Raw genomic sequence first — 21,892 nt, 5'->3', positions numbered from 1 at the left:
TCAACCGAACCTTTTTCTTTTACATGCTGTATGTACTAAAGAATACGTATTGCAGTTAAATTGGTAGCAATTCTTCCCCAGAGCCAAAGGATTAAACGCTACTCTTGCAACAAGAAATTTTCTAGTGGGTGAATCCAAAGTTGCCCAAGAGGAGGTGCGATCTGTGATCATAAATAAGTCCAACCCATTGAGAAAATTACTTTAAGTAATTAGTTTATTCCACGTACATATCAACAAAAACAAACGCGTGTATGATTAACTTAAGAATAGTAATAATATGTATAAATCACAAAAAGAATTTAATAAAAATATACAGTTTACTTCTGCAGGTAGTCTCTCCAAAGAATTAAATGTTTTGATCTAGTTCATTTGATATTGATCCTATGTCTGTTGAATATACTACGTTACAAAATCACAAGTAACAAACATTGTACAGTTTGGTATATAGGGGTATATATGCGTCTATTTTATCTTATCCCATTATATTACAACTGTTTGCATTCCATTTGATAATTTCCATGATAATATTTGCGTGTGTAGCCTTCAGTATGGAAGACAAGTCACTTAGAACTACCAAATTAAAAGAAAAACCAATAACTAATTTTAAGATAATGTAATAGCTCAAGGCGTACACACTTTTGATATATTCATGTCTTTTTGATGTGACATTGAAACGTTCAAACAAAATGATAAGAATGGTTTTTCAAATCAAAGGAGATAGAATTTTTCTTCTTTTATCTGTTGATCTTTTGAAATGTGCTCACAATAGTGATAATATGATTGTGTGCCATTTTGAAAGAGCTTTCTCGCCCTAGGTTGGTGAAAACATTATGAAACCTTTTTCGCCAAAATCTAATTTCTTCTGTAGCCAATAACTGATTTTTATTTCACTTCTTCAACCAAGCACCATCCTTCTAAACCTAGTTTTACTTTGTATTATGCATCTTTATCGACAGTTTCATGAATGTCATACAACCATTTCATTTTTGACATTCTCTGCACATGAAGAAACGTATTATTACTTTACTCGGAGCTTATTTTTATGCTTCATAGTCAAGCTAGAGATTCTCAATTGAAAAAGAAGAACCATAAATGTTAGAATATTCTTGAAATTATCTGCATGCGTTGATCAATCATGCATATGACACACATAAGTGGCACAAAATTGTTGCAAGGGCCTATAGTCAGCCTCAATAAAGCGTTTAAACTGTGCACAAAGATTTGTTCCTCCTATTTCTTGTCATGAATTCGACAAAAAGCGCTGTCCTTGATGACCCTTTCAGCCCTAGATGATGAGATCACCGGAAAATTATCATTATTGCTCAGTCGGAATGCTTTGACACCAATTACATTAGCCGCTGGAGCATTGCAATTCCATTCTCTCATCAAGTGTGCTTTAAGCAGCATGGTCATCAAGCCTGTCACAATCCAATATGAAAGATCTCCCTGATCTATTAGTGTCACAGTGTTCTTTATTGATTTGTCCTTTATTTCAGTGTTCTCGTCACGCATTCACTTTGTCGTGTAGATTGACTGAAACAGAAATGAGAAAGATGATACTCAGATAGAGGTTATCAGAGATATCTGTAAAGGGGAATCAATACTCATGCGTCGTTTTTGGAATGTGTGAAAGAAGGTTTTTCTTCATGAATATCATTGTTCCTTTAGCGCTACCTATATGAAAAAGAACACTTGGATGAAGTTCGCTTGATGGTGCTATCTAAGTTGCAGTAGTTAGTTGTACATAGTTTAAAGCCTGAAATGCTGCTTTGTAATTTTGATCATATTTACTGCCAACAAATGTAAAACTGAAACTCTGTCAAGTATAACTACCTTACAATTGACACTCTCTAATTAGTTTGAAAGATGCGCCAGATAGCAAGCGCTTTCTATTTTCAACTCACTTGAATTCTAGAATTGTAGAGTGTTGCAGTAGTTTAGCCGCAAAGCTGGCAATTTGAAGATGGCGAAAAAGTGCCCTAAATTCTCAAAACAGTTAAAAATGGTGAATAATACCAGACCAATTACAGGAGACAATTAACAGCCGCCCCTCAGTTTATTTTGCTGAAAATAATGTAGTTTTCTTAAATTCAACTGCGAAATAAGGAACTGTAAGTCACTCCTTTCATTTCAACTGTTCTTAACGTTTTTTTTATCTTTGGAGTATGCAAAAATCGACCTTATTTGCTGTTTGGTAACCTTAAAATGCCTAAATCACAACCCAGGGAAGCATCCTTCTTTAAAGATTTTCACCTCTTTGATTGTAATAAGGAATTAAAATTTTTAACATAAAACCCCACTGACCACTGAGAGCTTCCTGCCCCCCGCCCCATCTTATATTTTTACTCTCGAAAATGCAAGGTAGATATCTCAATATTATTGTTATTCGATTGAATGAGTCATTTATCCCGTGTGTTCTCACTCAGGAAGTTTGAACATTTTGCTCTTCTGTTCAAGCTTTGTAATTTAACAAAATGAATAGATATCTATCAGTCTGCTGTGCTCTACATTTAGTACAACTTCATCGAGAGCCACATATATCATGATGGTCACCATGCAAACTTACCATAATAAGTATATTGACGAGGCGACAAATATGAAGAAGACACAACCTATTCCAACCATTGCAAACATCCAGAGATTCAAATCGTCATCTTCTGTGTGAAAGAAAGAGATAGAGTTTGTTAGTCAGATGACAGCAGAGAAAAAGAAACTCATCGCATAAGAATTCTCTCTAAGTATAAGAACTCGTGATAATTTTGCCTCGGTTACAGATCATTTTTATGAATTGGCACGATTGCATGCGTTGACTTAAGTTTTTCAAAGTAAGACAAAGTCTTGCCTCTGAAAACTAAAGAAAGGAACTTTAAGCTAGAGGGCTCTTTATAGAAGAGGCCATGCTTATTTTTCCAATTCCACGCGCTTTTCACTCAGATTCCTCGCTTGCTGCACACTTATGAGCGCGTGCAAAGGGTTGACGCTCGTGGAATGGTTCCGCGATATTTCAAATTTCCCGCGTTAACTTTAAAGTCGCTATATTACGCGATGAAGAAGGGTATGTAGTTTAAGGATGAAAACTGCTGATAAACGCTGCACAAACGCCAGTATGAACCTTCGGTTCGTACAAAATTTTCTTTGATAAAACGCAAATTTTCTCAGAAATGTTCCAATATTTTCCCCCGCAATTTTTCAAGGAAGTTAGTCCGCAATTTGATTTAAATCATCTGAAACCTTTGAAGAAAAATATTCATAACTTTCCTTTAATGTGGTATATTATCCAGAGACATTTGGCAATATTCGAATGTTAATGCGACAGTTTTCCTTAACCTGGTTGTGCTAGTTTGTCAATGTATTGATAATTTTTAAAATGTGTGGAATAGGATAGCAACAAGTCAATGAGTCATATGGGCTAAAATAAGTCTAGGAAATGAGAATTCGAAAGTGACCTCTATGTTTCTAGCTGTGTGTTTAAGTCTCCTTGGAAGTCCTTCCCAGACTCCCCATTTAGAATACAGCCAATCGGTGGATGCAACTTAATTAACTTCCGTGTGAGGTTAGGTTGCGTCGACGAATTTGAAGGCGAACTAGCAGCGATTTCGTCTCTGAGCGACACGGTGCGGCGCTCGAAACCGTTACACTGAATGTAGCACCGTCATCCGCATTTCGCGATGAAGGAGGATTTGTAATTCAGGGTTACTTTTTTTTCTGCCTCTCCTCTAATTTTTCTTTTTATTCAGGCACGGAATAAATGACAATTTTTCTAGGCAACATGGAAATTGTCGTATTCGGGTTATTTGCAGGTTTAAACTTTTTACGAACAGTTGCGTTGCTTCAAAATTTGCATGGCTGTTCTTAAATCAACCTTTTTCTTTTCAAGAAGTCAGGAATACCGGTATTCCTGACTGGAATTGGCCAATACCCATCTTTCTTTATTACTCTTAAATACATCCGTATAAATTGATGAATACAATTTTCAACAACAAATCGGTCTGAAAATATTCACAAGTCTCCCAGAAAATTCGATTTTCACCAGGAGAAAAATGATGACGTCCGAATGAAGGCCTCAGCCCCGTCCTATCTGAGCACGGCGCCGCTATCCAGGTTATATAGGAGATCGCAAATTTCAGCTTTTTTCACTGCGCGATGCACAAGTTTCTGCAAATGAGCTGTTCAAAAATGCTGATGAATTTGCATTTAGCACTTGTGTACTTACTGGGAAGATAACGCCAGGCGCGGACTTCGGCAAAGTGATCGGCGCAACTGGCCGTTTGGATGAACGTCCCTGCGTCTCCCGTGCAGACACAACGACCATCGATGAGTTCACAACCTGCAGTCGGTTTCACCTTATTATCACAGCCTCCTGAAAAACACGCAAATTAGTTAGATGAATTTAGTCGTCTTCTGACACGAAGCCTTGCAGATCTCCTGCCATACTTTAATTTTTCTTTGGAGAACTAGTCAACGTAATTGCGCCACCTTCCGGCTAAAGCATCACAAGCGTCATGCGACATTGCGACATTTCAAAATTTCTGCCGTCATTTTACCTTTTTACAGAGAAATTTGTCAACGGTGCTGTCCAAAAATTTCACTGAATTTTCTCTGAAAACATTCTCAATCAACAATTTTTCTGTAAAAAATTAAAATGGCGGCCGAAATTTTGAAACGTCGCACGGCGCTTGTGATACTTTCGCCGTAAGGTGACGATTTCGTGAAAACTTCCCCGATTGCTCCTCTATGTAAAGTAGAATTCTGTAAAAATTTCAAGCTATAAAGTTAGCGTGTTTATCTTCATGAAAATAAAATAGGAGCGGAAATTTTGAAACCTTGCGACGGAGGCACGTGGTTTAGAACTTTGTCAATCAATAGGCGACTTGAAATGATCGGAACTAGAAGAAAGCGTCACATGTTTTCTCTTCAAACCCGTATGCAGAGAACTATACACACAACAGGAATTTCGGAAATCAGCTCCTGAACTAGATACTAAGAAGCATTTTTAACGCAATTAAATCAAATGGAAATTAGATCATACAAATTACGTCATTTGTATTTTTGCCTTTTAATCAATGTTGATTATCAAACACTAATATCTGGGTGTCAAAAACTACTCTAGAGACTTTGCAAGTTAAAATGAATACAATTTAAAATTTTGAGCGCACTCACTCGCACCAATTTTTTTTGTAACGAGACGCGTTTCAAAACCGTTACCTTTCCATCTGCACTCGCGAATTCGCAAACGACTAAGGATGGAGAGGTAACGGCTCCGAAATGAGTCTCGTTGCAATAAAAATTAGTGCAAGTGAGTACGCTCAAACTTTTAAATTTTACTCACATCTTGTTTAGAAGTTGATTGCCAGCCTTCCTGTCGTGTGGTTCGTTTTTCACGTAAAATTTTAGAAAGGAATCATGTTATCAGATGCTTCAATTCATACTTTGTCTAGAGGCCCATTCATAGAAAAAAATTGAATGTTGCTTTAGCATTTATAATGTTATAAAAATGTAAGACAAATACATATAAATACTGATATTACAATTTTAAAAAATGCCAGGTTAACAAAGCCCACGGTTAAATTAACGCAAATCTAAGTTAGCAATTTTTTAATGTAAACTCAGCATTTGATACTTGTCGCACATTTTATTAACAGTATAAATGCTAAATCAACTTTAACTTTTTTTCCGTGTCTGCATGGGTTTACTCGACAAGGTATTGGAAGTAGACAAATTTGTACGAAGATTAAGCGGAAACTACCGAGATTCATCGTGACTTTGACTTACCAACAACGATGAGTCCGTCGGAGCGTCGACAGACAACTTGTCCGTCGAGGGTTATCGACCAGTCCATCGTGAAACAGGGCTCCAGGGAGCAGTCGCGAGTCTCCCACAGGGGTTCCGGACAGGACTTGGTCACGCTCATGTTGTGCGGTTGCAGCACCGCGCGTGACCTTGTTTGATAGCCTGCCAACACCGAATCATTTCTTCATTGCAATAATGGTCTTTCTAAGTACCTATCGTATTTATTGTATAGTTCCTTAAACCCGTGCTCTCATTTCCCGGAACTACACGGAAAAAAATTAAATGCTGATTTAGCATTTAAATGGTTTAAAAAAAAAACCCGTCAAGTTTCCAATGCTGATTTTACAATACAAATATGCTAACACAACATTTAAATTTGTTCGTTTTACAGTAGGCGTAGTTAAGTCAGCATTTTTTTAAATGTAAAATCAGCATTTGAAACTTGTCAAACGTGTTTTTAACAATGTAAATGCTAAATCAACATTTCATTTTTTTTCCGTGTAGTTCCGAATTTCGGAATTTTTGAGATTTTTTTGAATTTTTCCCGGAACTTTTGAAATTCCCGAAAGGTTCCGGATCTTTGGCATTTTCAAGAACTTTCTCGGCACTTTTGGAAAAATCTAAAAAGAACCCCGGAACTTTTAACGGTCATGGAATGGGACTAATGGGAGAAATTGCAATGAAAAGTTCCGGAAACTTGTTCGGAAATTTTGACGGCCATGGAATGGGAGCGCTGCTGAAACCTCTCATTTCCTCAGGATGGGTTCATATTGAGGGTGAGACTCTCAAACCATGGATCTCGGTTTGCGACATTGCAGGTTTCCTGTAATACTCTATTTTTTAAACGGAAAATTATTCAACGTCAATTTTTTGAAATTTCCATTTTTTCTTCCTCTCTATGCCGAGAAAATTCACCTTTGATATGGTTTACATTGTGAGTGAGGGGGGTTTAAGAAAGCTATGACTACAGCATCGTGCAAAGGGACAAGTTTTGCGAATCTTGAGTAAGGTTCAGCAGTTTGTAATTTGGGGAATTAACGGATCTTTGTGAGGGATTACAATTAATTGTCGCTGCAGAAAATAGGGAATTAAAGATTTTGAGAGAAAACATTCTGTAGTATCCTTCAGAATAAATTGGACTAAATTTTGCAATGAGGCACTACTATCTGACTCATTTTAGAAACAAAGTAGGTATGTGCCATTGATTTCCCTATGCAGATATGTGCTTTTATGGATGGACCAGAAAGAATTTTAGTGCTGATAGCAGGCGCTAAAATTTTAGAAGCAGACTTTTAAATAGTGTTTTCCAGGATTTACGTTTTTTTCAAATTGCATTGCTTATATAAACCGGCGTTTATCTTCGTTTTGATCAGACATTTTGGGATGTTTTTTGCCTCCAAAAGTTTGTGGACAACTTCTCCACTCTCAGATGTCCGTAAGTTTAGTTTAGTAGTCCGTTAGTTTTGAGTTTTTGTTGAGGTCCCTTCTTCCAGACGATCAGGTCCATTCTGAAAATTCCGCTTCCCGAGCATGATCGCATGGACGTATTTATGCTAAAAAGAACTGTGTTACATGCAAAGCCTATGCACATAGTTCCTTTCAGCATAAATACATCCACATTTCCTTGTGAGCAAGGTGGGTACCTGTAGTGTCCTTGCTGCAGTCGCCGTGGCAGTGAGACCAGCGCGACCACTGCGAGAGCTGGCAGTCGGTCTGACAGGGGATGTAGCAGGACTCCCAGGTGGCCGGCTTCTGGGCAGTCTTGGAGTTGGCCGTGCAGTGATACGGCTCCACCACGGCCCCGTCCTTCTCACGGATGCACGTCACGTTTCGGCTCGTGAACCCGTAACCGCAGACTGCTCCCTGAAAAATTCAACCCAGACTATATCACGAGTATACATAAAACTACGTTTCGAATTTATTTGATACTCAGGGGCTACGTCCTCAGGTTGCTACGCGGCTTAACCCCCAGCAGCGCTTCGCGCCCCTCTGAGGATATCGACGGCGAAACTACCAGACCACGTATCTCAGTTTGCGACGTTGCAAGATTTCCTGTCGTGACCTCCTTAAATGGAAAACCTCTTAACGTCAATTCTTGGAAACCTCCGTGAGTTTTCTTCTCTGTGCGAAGAAAACTCTATGAATGCTTCAAGGAATGATTTTGATTTGTTCGCTTTCAAAAAATAAAATGCGAGCGGAAATTTTTAAAGACCGCAAACGAGATTACGTGGTCTGGTAGCTTTACCGTCAATATAGGGCAGATCCTATCGATAATTATCCTATCCTATCGATAATTACAAATATTATGTATATCGGCCCGGTAGATCTTTAGAACGGACTGCGGTGTAAAACTATAAATTTACAATATTTAAATGGGAGAATTTACAACTTTGTCTCGTTGAATGCGCATGGAAAAATGATACAAGTTTTAACAAATTCTAAGAATATCAAAAATACAATTCGCAATAGTTTTCATTTTTGAAGTTTTCGGAATATCTGTCGCCTAATCGACCGTTGAATCGTGTTTATGGCACTGTGGATCGCCCTTAAAAATCTCATTTTTTCATCGGGAGTAGTGAATATTGTCTCGGAATCGTTCCATGTGTATCATACTTACGTGTAGTTGGCAGGCCGACCATTTGCTAGCGTGCCAGCTGTAGCAAGGGACCGCGGGACACGGTTTCCACTGTTCCTCTGGGGCTGGGCATTTTCGACCCGTTTGACTCGGTCTCGTGCTTCCAATGTACGCGTAACGGCTCACCTCTGTCAAAACAGATCCATTCATCAGAACGCATCTTGTGTCAAGGTGTAAATTAGACGGAGAAAAAAACCTCGTGCGTGGGACCCGAAGTTTAGGTCATATGTATAGATCTCTGAGGTTTTCAGATTGAGCATCTGAACACTTTAGATCTAGCTGTCGAGATTCAGATCACACCTCTGAAACTTCAGTTCTTACATCTGAAGTACTTCATATGTGAGAGCCGAAGTTTTTCGGATGTGAGAGCCGAAGTTTTTCGGATGTGAAAACCGAAGTACTTCAGATGTAAGAACTGAAGTTTCAGATGTGTGATCCAAACATCAGCAGCTAAACCTTACAGTGTTCGGTGTTCGGATGTTCAATCCGAAAACTTCAGAGATCCATATGACCTAAACTTCGGGTCTCACGCACGAAGTTTTTCTCTCCGTGTAGATAATCAGAATATAACCTTGTCGATGTGTCTTCAAAGAATATTTAATAGAAGTGAATTTTCCTTTAGAAACGTCTATTTTGACGTATTTATGCTAAAAGGAAGAAGAGACGGGTGAGAAAGAAGGAATGTACCCATCAGTTGAGGGCCGTAAAAATGTATGGGAATTATAAAGCACCAGTGACGTCATCGCCGACTACCGGGACCGGGGACGACACACAGTGGATCGAGTCAATCAGAGAGATCGGACATGAAATTTTTGACTAAAACTGCAAATTTTAATGTTCGTTTCGCCACATTTTAAGTCGAAACCAATGGAATCACTTTCAGAGCTTCATAGTTTTGTATAAATGGAGTCATAAGCGTTAAGTTTCCAAATTTTGTCCGACCTCTCCTATTGACTCGATCCACCGTGCGACGGTCGGGGATCTTTAACTCATGAGCCCTGTCCACAACGCTCTTGTCACATGCCCACGGCTCATGAGTTAGCATATTTTGGCGATTCGTTCTTTCGATTCGAAAACTCCGATTCTTTGTTTTCGGTTGTGGAGAAGAATGCTGTTAGGACTCCTAGCATCTCCAAAGGTTATGGGACATTTCGTCAACGATATTTTGTCCGCGCACCTGTTTTTCCCAGTATTTTACGTCCACGCGTTTTTTTGACACGGGAGTTGTGGTCCACGTGCCAGTTGAGACCCAAAGTTAATTGGCCCACATGTAAATACAAACGACAATTGCTCACGACGTTTTTGGATGAAAATGTATAATATCTTGGAAAAATGAGGGTTTGCTTGTTTTTTTGTTTTGTCTGTTTGGTCCAACGGAGAATAATATATAGTTGAGAGTTTTGGTAAAAATGGGGGAGCGTCAATTCCATGAGACAAAATTCACTAAAACTCTCTACACCTCTTTGGTGTAACGGGACGTAATTATCTTTCAAGAAATTCCCACCTTGTTTTACCTGAACCGGATAAACCTCTATATTTGCCTTTATTTTGCGAGGAAAGATCTGTACTTTTAAAGGATGCCTGTCATTCTTGATACGTTCAATTTCGTATAATACTGTGCAACACTTCTGTTGTGAAATAGTTGCTTCAGGCGCCGCTGCACGGCGGGCGGGCGGCCAGCGCGGAACGCGCATTGGCGCCTACAAACCTAAGTGGATACTTCAAGCATTAATGCGTGAAGTATCCACTTAGGTTTGTAGGCGCCAGTGAGCCTCTCGCTGCTGGCAGCACGCCGCGCCGCTCTGCTCTGTTAGGCTTTAATATTTATACTCGCATAGTCAGCGTTTTTTAACTCATGATTTTGAAATGTTTGCACACTCTGCATTGATTATTCTCATTTAAATTGATGGGGAAAAATATGTATCAATTTATCAAAGGAGAATAATAATATAATGTGTGTTTTTTAAATATTGGTGGTTCCGTGTCAAATTTAATGATTTCCAAAGCACTTTAATTTTTTCTTTTACATTTTGTGCTTTTATTGTGCTGCAGCGAGGTGTACGCGCAACTAAACGCTCAAAATTTGACGTATTTGACTCTAAAAGATCGATGTACAAATGGGTTAAAACTAAAGATTGCGTGCTTCTTGGTTTTTTTCCCTCTTTTATTCATTTTTGCAGTTTCTGTCGGCACAACTGCGGCTCATTGAGATTAATGTGGCTTGAAAAAGGTTTTACAAATATTTGTCACCTTTTTAAAAATATAAATGTTTTCAAAATGAAGTATAATTTCGTAAAAAAAATTAAAAATAAAAAAAGTACCTATACATATATAAGGTATATTGTACATCGAATATTTTAAGGATAGAAATAAAACCAAATATTCACCAATGACAATTTAAAAAGATGATTCAAAAGGAGAAAGTAATAACATTTCATTTAGAAAATGAGCAACCATAACAACACCTCCTTCTCTCTCAATTTCTCATTTCCTTATTGTCAATATAATTTTACATATGGACTAAAATATAACGCTTGGACCAAGTCACTGTTGCTTATTTTACGTGTGGGCGTAAACTACTGGACAAAAAAGGTGCGCGGACAAAAAATCGTTGACAAAATGTCCTGAAACCTCTTAAAAAAACCATGCCTTATCATATTCATACCTGTATCATTGCACGTGCATTTTTCCTTGCTCCATGGTGACCAACCCAAAAATTCGCAGTCAACAGGACAGTCGATGAAACATAACGTCTCCAGAGGTCGTGGTTTTGTTGAACTGCTGCACCAGCTGTGAACAGAAAGAAAATTGTTTCTCTCGGTTCAATGATCGACGAAACTCAACCTGCTCTAGGAATTATTTTACTTATAACATCAGAAATCAGGAACTCGTGACCTCCTCCATTTGCGGATGCATATTGTTTGTGCATCCAAAAAGCAATTGCCGAGCATGAACGAAACTGTCCCTTTATGGTTAATCCATTACATGTTGACAGCCAATCGGTTTTCGCATTCCTTAATGCGTCACCATGTGAGAGGTAATGCTCACATTCGATCGACTTTTGGCAGAATCAGTGTAAAGTTGGTTCTCCTTCTCCAATCTCCACTCATTTTTTACTTTTTTAACGGGCAATTAATTAAGCCAAAAAGTAATGTTTCTGAAATGTTGTTTGCCTGTGAATTATCTTTGGATTATGAAGAATACACCCGTTCATTTTCAAGTTCGAAATCAAATCTGTGAAAATTTCTAATATTTCTTTTTCAAGCTCAATGAAGATACCGCCCTCTGAATAAAAGTGCGATGGATGACGGCGCCAACCGTATTTTCAAGGAATGGTATTTAACTTCGTTGACAAAAACTAGAGAATAATTGGTTTGATTTAGCAAAAGGGAAACAGCGCGATTACAGTTTTGTAAAAATGTTGCTTCATTCTAATTATCTTAAAATTCTCCCAGAATAGCAACCAGTTTTTGCTTCTTACCAAAAAATTGCCAATTTTATTATTGTGTGAATTTTAATACTGTACATATATTGAGTATTTTTAAAAGAAAAGAAGAAGTTGCACGATTTTGAAAACACTGCAATTGCGCTGGTTCCTTTTCGCAAAATGCGATCCAATTTGGGTCCATAGAAATTCTGCATTTTGACAGATTTTATTTTTTCCCTCAATTTAATAGTGAACTTAGTAAAATTTTGAAAAAAAACGTAGAATAATTTAGGAAATTTACCTGTCAGCAACCGGTCGGCCGTCGCTACGCTGGCAGAAGGCCGTCTTGGTTTTCCTACCCTCGCCGCAAGGGCTGCCACCGAGAGGGATGCAGGAGCTGACGCCTCCGTCGACGACCCATCTGTAAGTGAAGCACGTGACGTTGAACTGGCAGATTTGCGTCTGGATTGAGTGCGGGCAAGGGGCGCCCGTGTTGCTGGCCGCTCGCAGTTGAGTTCGCGTTCGTCTTTGTTCTTCGTTCGCGGGACATCCCTGCCGAAGAAAGATTTACAGATGAGTTTCAAGTCAACTTTGACTCTTCAGTGGCTACATCGCACAATGGATCGAGACAATAGGAGAGATCGGACAAAATTTGGAAACTTTTAAAGCTTATAACACCGTTCATAGAAAATTTTGGGGTTTTAAAAGTGGTTCCATTGGTTTCTTCGCGAAATTTTCTACTTGAAGGACCCCTTGAAATTTAAAATGTGACGAATTGGACGTCAAAATTTGCAGTTTTAGCAATAAGTTTCATGTCCGACCTTTCTGATTGGATCAATCTACTGTGCGTCGTTTCAGTCGGTGGTTCGAAGTGAAATCCCTTGATTTTTTGGAAAACCTCTGGATGTTTAATACCCAGTTTTGCTCAAATATCCCGGAAAATCCCCTAGATTTTGTGAAATTTTTTTGAAAAAATGTGTGAAGATTCATCGTAAAATAACCGAAACTAACATAACAAACGTCGCTCATTGACTCGCAGTGTAAAAGGGAGTTATCATCGCGCTTTGTCTTTCTGACACATTGAGTCAACGAGCGACGTCAGTAGTTAGGTAGCAGGTAGTTTCAGCTATGAATTGTCAATCAACCCACACCAATTTGATATCATTGTACTCAATATAAATGCTGCTACACGTTATGGATCAATGTTCTGCATTAACCTACGCACAACGACCCAAGTAGCATTTTTCAATGTAAAAGTTTCAAAATGTTGCAACTTTCGGTCGATAAGTGCCGATTTTCGGCGATCTGATCGGAAGACAAAGTTGCAACCTGCTGAGAGTGCAAAATCGCTGCACCAAAGTTGTTTAAAATCTAAAGATAGGCAACCAGCAATACTTTGAAGTTGAAACATGTTTCAACTTAATTGCAACTAGTTCCAACAATGATAGCTCCTTCGGGGGAGAGAGTAGGCAATCTGATTATCAATCTATTAGTTGCAAGAATCAAACGATTTTGTTACAAGTTGTTGCAACCTCTTCTACTTGGAGAGAATTATAGCTGATCAAAGACACAAATCGCATCGTAGCGCCACTTAGTGGCAACTAGACCACAAAGAATCACCTTGAAAGTCGTATCATTGTTAATTTTGGTGAAATATACGGTTACCTTAGAGCAAGGTGACCACTCGGACCAGGGCCCGAGGACACAGTCTCCTGGACAGGCTGTGTGACACGCTGAGAAATCTGCAGGCTGCTCTGTCCAATCGCAGTAAGCGTCGTTAACCTCGGCACCCGTTCTCACGTCAGTACACCTGCAGAACAGACCATGAAACATGTTTTACGTCCGATTGAAATTTGAGTTTGACCCTTTGGGGTCTTCGCAAGTTCACGGTGGTAGAGTCAGGGTGGGTCTTCACAAGTTCATGGTGGTAGAGTCAAGGTGGGTATTCGATGCTATTCCTGACTCATCCGTTTATGTACCAGTCGTGCAATCTCGTCATAGCCGGATTTATGTATAGGCCGTCTAGGCCAAAATGTGTTAGGTACGTAATTTACGAACGGCATGACAACCCCCCCCCCCTCCCCGGCGACAAGTTGTGGGGCTACAAAATCTTGACGGTCTATCAGGTGTGTGACAGTTGAGCAAATCCGGTCATGAATCTCGTGTCATCAAGCACTCACTTCGGCAATATGAAAACAGCTCACTGCCATATTTACCTAGATAAAATTGCGTTGCTTTCTAGATAAAAAGCTCATGGGCTTACAACCATTTTTTTCAAAAACTTTAAAAATGGATTCTAAGTACACTATCGTATATGTGTACAAATCCTCATATTAACTGGCCAACTTTTACAGCCAGAAGTTCATTTTTAGGCTGACAGGATCCTAGATTTACAGGTGAATCCAAAAATAGGGCTTTCATTTCTAAAATAGTTTTTTTTTTTTTTTGGGGGGGGGGGGGGGGGGTTAGAAAATGGCCTCGACGCACACTTACCGAACCCTTCTGAACTGGTCTCCAGTTCCGCAGCCCTGTTTCTGATTGGCCGAAATGAGGGAGCACTCAGTCCATCCGCTCGCATGCCACTTGAAGAATTCGCAACTTTCGCCGCAAACTTTGGTTTGCACTAAGCTTCCGCATTCTCGCCCTCCGTTCAAAGGTGGTTGAAGCACCTGAAAAGCATGACAGGTATATTCGTAAGATTTGTGTATCCTCAAAACCGAGAGTTCGGACAATAATATACTGTGCATTTTAAGCCTAAAAGAATCACTATGATCTTTTTTATAACAACCGATCAACCTGTCAAAAGGACCCGACGTAGGATTGAGTATTGATAATTTTTGATCTAAGATTAGCTACCATTCATTTCATGAATTCAAATGCAAAGTTTTACGTCGAAAGTAAAGATTATAACGCCTTTAAAAGAGACATGGCGGACGACGCACGTTTTTTATTGCATGGGTAAGATACAGTAAACTCTCTCAACGACTATCGTTATGACAAGAACCTCTCCATAGCGAGGAAATTGTTTGGTCCCTCAAACTTCTCATGTATTAAATACATGTATTATCCTCTCGACGTAACGAACGTGGCAACAAAGCAACTCTCTCTGTATCAATCGGCTTTCTCATGAGCGTAAACAATGACTCCTGCCGTTTTTTACGAGTTGCTAACGGCTGGCAAACCGGTGCAGTTCCACAAGAGGTGCGGGCACGATGTTAACCGCTTGTAAATAAACAGAAATAGTTACTTACATTTTATGAATTTTCTCAATAATTTTAAATGACAGGAACCCTGTCAAGTGTGCAAAAACTTACTGGTAATAACAAGTCGAAAACGCCGACTCCGCGAGTTCAACTAATCGCGTCAAACACAGTGCGGTCGCTGCGGCACGCATATCAGCGCCTTCAAGCCTGCGGGAATACTTCACGCATTGCGCCAAACACCACGCGGTCGGCGCGAACGCATAGCGCCTACAAGACTGTATGAATACTTCATACATTACGTCAATCACAGTGCGGTCGGCGGGCGCGGCGTGAGCGCACATTAGCGCTTAAAAGGCAGTAGGAATATTTCAAACATTGCGCGTTCATTACGGTGCGCGCTTTAATCGTTGAAAATTCGCAATTTCTCGTTGCATTCCTGTATGGTACCTTAGTCTATTAAGTAATTAATGTTAGACTCCGTCCATCGTTTTCTGATCAACTGTCGTTAAAACGAGAACATAAATCGGCCGGTTCCTTGAGTTCTCGTTTTATAGAGAGATTGCTATATTATTATTTTCTTCCTCCTTATAATCTCATCCATTTATTGATGCATGAGAAGCCATCAGATAATACAAATGTGAATGTGTGAATTACTTTTTTACGGGTTCAGCTGTGTAGGAAAATAATAAATGCTTCGACGTAAAAAAGATGTCGTCCGCCTAAGTTCCTCTTTCTTTTTTATTCTTTGCTAATTAGCTCAAACTCAATGATTTTAATGACACTTGAGATTTAATTATTTTCCAAGATTAATCCGTGGAAAGAAAAATGTTGATATTTACCTGTCTAGTTCTGTTTTGCATCCCGGGGCCACACAATGAACTGCAATGTCCCCAAGGGCTCCATTCGCTTGTCACGCAGTCTACCGGACACTCAATGAGGCAAGGTTCTTCCTCCAAACCGGTGCTTCCTCCACACAGACTGGAAATTGAAAAAGTTCTGACATTAATTTCGGTGCATAGAGTTGTAAACTTGTGGAAATTCTATTCTCAATTTGATCGCGGTAGAATTAGGTTTTTTTGCAAACAGGGAGTTTGCGCTTACAAAAGTGGCACTGTGAGTATACTAATTGCTCACCAATGAGTTGAATTCGGATATTTTGAATGTGTTCGCCGTATGCGTCGGTAAAAGTTCGATGTGGAAACATGCATAGTGAGGTGGTTTCATCCTAAATTTCATGTTCCTCTCCACGATTTGTTTGAAAACGTACAGAGTATGAATTTTGTGGCCAATATGCTTCTCTCATCAACATTCGTCTCCTATAGTCCTTTTGAAACTTTTTTGTTTAGTTTTATTCATGTCATTAATTTCCCCTTTAATGCCAGAAATTTTTTTTTTTTTTTTTTTTTTTTTTTTTTTTTTTTTTTTTTTAAGTTTGAGACAGCCACGGGTACCGATGTCTTTGTAACCTTACATACTTGTCATCACAAATCGTCGAGATTTTAAACTGAAGAATGTAGTTCTCTTCACATAATATCCTTTGACTACCAATTATTTTCCTGATCTACGAATTTCAAAGCTTTGCTCCAATTGTTACTATACCTTGGGTCCACCAAGTTATCATCCTTATCGTAACAGCCGACGGCTCTGTAGCGGGTACCGGCTCCACACAGCTGAGTGCTGTTACTCAAACAGACCGACCAGTTTGACACCGGACGTGGGTTGTACTCCGCGCAGGGACAGGTGGACGTTTCCACCAAACTCATCTCTAAACAGGCCGGGTGGTTTACTGAGGATCCTGAAAATGTCAGAAACATTCTTTAGAGGTCGGGATTCTTGTTAGGCTTTATTCAGGATTTATCAGTCGGTTGCCTCCTCAAAACGCTTATGTTATAAAGATGCTTTTACAAAAAAATGGGACACTAAACTTCATTTTCTTTTATTCAATATTCTAGAAGTACAGGTGGTATATTACGTGGTGATACAATGCGTATTTTTGGATTTTGGAATCCCGGACAAAAGACTATTTTAAATTTGCGCTTTTTGAACTGTGTATTGCTAGGTACTCTAGCATTCCTCGGTTTCTGAGTTAATTTTCCGCGTTTTGGAAGTGCGCATTGTGTTCTAAGCGTCATTTACCTTCAAAAAAATGTATTAGCAAGTGAAAATTCTTTTGCGGTTTAGTAACCCATTATTACCAGATTATTATATTGAAGAATTACTTTGAACATACCTATGAGTTGGCGTGTACGGGAACGCGTGCCAGTGCAAGGCTGGGAACATGAGCTCCAGTGTGACCACTCGTTGAGTTGACAAGGGCTCTGGCAATCCACGTGGCATCGCTCTGCACTAACGGGAACGTGTAGTTTGGTGGCCAGGCAGTGCCGTAGCTCCACGTGCTCGGTACTGTTCATCTCACTACACCAGATATCTAATTCGAAACAGCCATCGAAATGCATTAGATCGAATGCATGAATGCAGTTCATGAACGTTTACTAACAATAATCGGTCATCAGTGGCGTAGACTGGGGGGGGGGGGGGGCATGGAGTCTGGACCCCCCTCCCCCCTAGCCTCGTTAATTAAACATTTTTTTTACTTTTGGAGGGCAGACATAAAATATTATCAGGGACGTACACAAAATAATGTAAATTTACCGTCCCTTTTTTGAATGGGACCCCCCCCCCCCCTTAAAGAATTCCTAGCTACGCCACTGTCGGTCAGTGGATCAGCTGCTGTAGGTAAAGAATTATAAATCGATTATTGTATTTTAAATTTTGGAAATAATGGAGAATTTGCATGAAAAACTTTTATCGCAGCATCTGAGAGTGCTCAATGAGCTGTGTGCAGTATTTTACATGATTTTTTTTCCAGTATGAAAATTGTAGAAACATAGATGTAAATGAGAAAATTTGCGGCCTTGTAACGTCATTGGCTGCGGCATTTAGTATAATTTAATCACATGTATTTCAGCAGATTAGGTAATTTTGTCTTATGCACTCTTATATTTGTTCATTTTAGAAACCTAGGATATCCTTATGCACAGTTCACTCGGCAGTTTTCTCCTAAGCATGGAATTCACAAAATTTAATACACTTGCAAATAATTCTCCATAGGCTAGATCTGCCTATCCATCAAGGTCGCACGTCTTGTATTGACAGATGTATTGCTCTTCGAAAAGTACGGTGGTTTTGACAGGAGGTGATTTACACTACAAGAGAGAATCTTTTGTCTCTTCAAAATTTTACGCAGAAGACGATTCACGCAACGAGAAGTCGGATATTAGGTCAAGAACGAGATAATAACAAATATTTTCAACTCAGAGCAAATGTAAGTTAGATGATACACATGACATGTGTTTCTCCCATTGAACCAATGTCAACTTTAAACATTGATATCTTGTTTACGGGTTGAATTCCAGAATTCTCGTCGTGCAAATTCGTTTTTCTCGTGGATTTTAAAGAGAACATATGTTTGATACTGCTTTAATTCATACCCTGTTTAGAGGCCCATTAGTTAGGCAAACTGAGTTAACAATCGAATACTTTCAATTCTTTGAGTTACGTACCCCGAGTTCGTAGTCCGTGACCGCAATGTTGTCCCTCTGGCAGTTGGCACTGGCTCCACTGTCCTTCGTTCCATTTGTACGTGACGCATGACTTAGGGGTCATGTTGCACGCTCGGACCTCCTCCAGTGGACCGCACTTTATACTCGTCTTAGACACTCGCACCCTCCGTTGAGTACCGATCATCAGATCGGCTCCTGAAATAATTAATCGAATTAGCATGTACGCTCCCATAAACAGGAAAAATGCCGTAACTTCAATTGGACTGCATTTTGCAATTCAAACCTACAAGTTCTGGCTCATTTGAAAAAAAAACACTTATGTGCATAGGTGAACTAATGGCACATACGTTGTTTTTGAACCGGGCCGGAATTCATAGTTCCTAATTGCAAAATGTAGTCCAATTAAGACCCAACACTTTTCTTCCACACATACTGTTCTACAGGGTTATTCAAAAGTTACGCACCACTGGCCATAACTTTAGCTCTAATTATGATATCGATTTGCGGTTTGTGGCGTCCTTCCTCATATCGAGGGGGAAACTTTTTGAGGTACTTTTCAGTTCTTCACCCCCCCCAGGGGGAGGGGGGGCGGGGGGCAACTCAAAAATTTCAAATGGCAACCCCCATCATGTGATACATCGTTAGAAAGAGCATGAAAAAAGAAAATTTTTGGCGCAAACCGGAAGTCGATCTGACCCCCCTGTCAAAAGTTAGGGGGGTCCAAAGGTTATTTAGGGGGTCCGTACCTTCATTTTTTAGAGTAGCTTCGGCGGCTCTTGGACATACCGTTTCTCTTTTCAAAGAGTCCTCGAATACTCCAAATCTGATACCGAAGTCTTCATATTGCCCCCGGGCCACCACAGCCCCCCCGTAGGGGGGGATGGGCCTGTTACAATGAAACATTGCATTAAAATGCGAAAAGTCACAGAAGAGCTTCAAACTTAGCATCAAATCCGAGTGGAACTTCTTGCCGATGTTAACGCAAACGCAGCCTGCGACTTTAAAGTGAGTTTTCAAAACTCTTAGCCCCCTGCCCCCCTCATTTTTGGTTGCAGAGCGGGTAAAAACCGGGAAATTCACTACAAATAATGCCCAAAACTAATGTCCAACTTGAGGAGGACCCTTGAAACGTTGCGATCAGTCGGAGCATTGAAATACAAGGACTGCCACCCCCTTGAAGTGCGGAAACATCCAAAACACCCCCGCTGCCCCCCTCATTTTTCGTTGCAGAGCGGGTAAAAACCGGGAAAATCGCCAGAAATGATGGACCGGTTCTTACCAGCTCTGCAACGAAAAAAGAGGGGGGCAGCGTGGGTTTTATGGATGTTTCCGTCCTTAAAGTGGGCGGCAGTTCCTGTGTTGCAGTTCTCCGACTGAGCGCAACGTTTCAAGGGTTCTCGTCAAGTTCTGCAGTGGTTTCGGGCATCATTTCTGGCGATTTTCCCGGTTTTTACCCGCTCCGCAACGAAAAATGAGGGGGGCAGCGGGGGTGTTTTGGATGTTTCCGCACTTTAAGGGGGTGGCAGTCCTTGTATTCCAATGCTCCGACTGATCGCAACGTTTCAAGGGTCCTCCTCAAGTTGGACATTAGTTTCGGGCATTATTTGTAGTGAATTTCCCGGTTTTTACCCGCTCTGCAACCAAAAATGAGGGGGGCAGGGGGCTAAGAGTTTTGAAAACTCACTTTAAAGTCGCAGGCTGCGTTTGCGTTAACATCGGCAAGAAGTTCCACTCGGATTTGATGCTAAGTTTGAAGCTCTTCTGTGACTTTTCGCATTTTAATGCAATGTTTCATTGTAACAGGCCCATCCCCCCCTACGGGGGGGCTGTGGTGGCCCGGGGGCAATATGAAGACTTCGGTATCAGATTTGGAGTATTCGAGGACTCTTTGAAAAGAGAAACGGTATGTCCAAGAGCCGCCAAAGCTACTCTAAAAAATGAAGGTACGGACCCCCTAAATAACCTTTGGACCCCCCTAACTTTTGACAGGGGGGTCAGATCGACTTCCGGTTTGCGCCAAAAATTTTCTTTTTTCATGCTCTTTCTAACGATGTATCACATGATGGGGGTTGCCATTTGAAATTTTTGAGTTGCCCCCCGCCCCCCCTCCCCCTGGGGGGGGGGTGAAGAACTGAAAAGTACCTCAAAAAGTTTCCCCCTCGATATGAGGAAGGACGCCACAAACCGCAAATCGATATCATAATTAGAACTAAAGTTATGGCCAGTGGTGCGTAACTTTTGAATAACCCTGTATCATGAAATGACTGATCGCCATGATGCTTTATTTTGTAAATTTGAATTATCAATGGTATGCCATAGTTACTTTAAAATTAAGAAGCATATATGCTCATTGGTTTTCCATAATAATATATTTTGTCAGTAAAAAGCTGAAAACATCTGGGATGGAGTTACCGCGTTTTTGCTGAAGACGGCAGTATATCTCAGTCTCTTTAAACAGTGATTGTCTGAGAGTTGATAAAAGTGAATAGAAGTGGTTGGAGACAACTATTCTTAACTGACTTTTGTGGTGTGTATTCTTAAAATCAACATAATTCAACTTTTATTGCCACATATCTCAATTTAGAGATGCATTTTTCACATTCGAACACTCTTAAATCGAAAATAATGCCTCTAAAAATCGTCATTGCGTCGCACAGTTTTGCTTTGAGAGAAAGAGAAAGACAATAAGCCAGTGTTCCTTTATTTTTTGTATAGGCAACACAGAAATCTATGGAGCACTAATAGTTGTATCCAGGCGTTGTTTCCGTGTCTCTTACCTTCGCTTTGCTGTAGCAAAAATGTGCAAAATAGACCTTTAAACTTTTCCCGGGAACAGTTTTTACAAACTTTCTCGAACAAAAATACTCTGACTTCGAACTTTTCTGATAAAGTTTTCAAATGTATAAAAGGCACTAATTGATAGTGGTTAATTTTCTTACCTGAATCACACTGCTGCGTAGGGCATTCGGTCCATTCAGACCAGGGGCTGAATTCGCAGTCTAGGTCTTCCACACAGTCCATTTTGCAGTTCTGTTCTTCGTCCGGTTTCCGCAGGCCTTTGCACCTGTACCAATACCAGTTAATAAGCGTTACAAAATACATGTTTGATTCATACTCCATTGACCACCCTACGTCGTTTAAATGACCGCGTAAAATCATTGGCGGATCCAGCAAATGGGCAACATTGTCTTTCCTCTATTTAAACCTATGGAAAATTATCGATTCGGGGGGGGGGGGGGGGGACAGGTGCTCCGCCAAGAATCGATCATTCAAT

At 40.1% G+C, this 21,892-nt stretch overlaps 1 protein-coding gene across 1 annotated transcript in view; it reads right to left on the bottom strand.

The window, feature by feature from the left end:
* Positions 1–196: 196 nt before the first annotated feature.
* Positions 197–21,892, bottom strand: part of LOC109030106 (thrombospondin type-1 domain-containing protein 7B) — a 49,991-nt gene continuing 28,295 nt past the window's right edge. The window contains exons 14-28 of the mRNA XM_019040905.2: positions 21,558–21,682; positions 18,619–18,813; positions 17,286–17,483; positions 16,655–16,850; positions 15,895–16,033; positions 14,346–14,521; positions 13,518–13,662; positions 12,154–12,404; positions 11,091–11,215; positions 8,408–8,553; positions 7,434–7,653; positions 5,773–5,952; positions 4,214–4,360; positions 2,567–2,657; positions 197–1,533 (exon numbers count right to left, since the gene is read on the bottom strand). Coding sequence (XP_018896450.2) covers positions 1,488–1,533; positions 2,567–2,657; positions 4,214–4,360; positions 5,773–5,952; positions 7,434–7,653; positions 8,408–8,553; positions 11,091–11,215; positions 12,154–12,404; positions 13,518–13,662; positions 14,346–14,521; positions 15,895–16,033; positions 16,655–16,850; positions 17,286–17,483; positions 18,619–18,813; positions 21,558–21,682 — 2,380 coding nt within the window. The 3' untranslated portion in view covers positions 197–1,487. The remainder of the gene's footprint in view (positions 1,534–2,566; positions 2,658–4,213; positions 4,361–5,772; positions 5,953–7,433; positions 7,654–8,407; positions 8,554–11,090; positions 11,216–12,153; positions 12,405–13,517; positions 13,663–14,345; positions 14,522–15,894; positions 16,034–16,654; positions 16,851–17,285; positions 17,484–18,618; positions 18,814–21,557; positions 21,683–21,892) is intronic.

This window comes from Bemisia tabaci, chromosome 4, assembly GCF_918797505.1.
Source record: "Bemisia tabaci chromosome 4, PGI_BMITA_v3".
NCBI classification, from domain to species: Eukaryota; Metazoa; Arthropoda; class Insecta; order Hemiptera; family Aleyrodidae; genus Bemisia; species Bemisia tabaci.
This window is presented reverse-complemented; position numbering and strand designations above follow the sequence as displayed.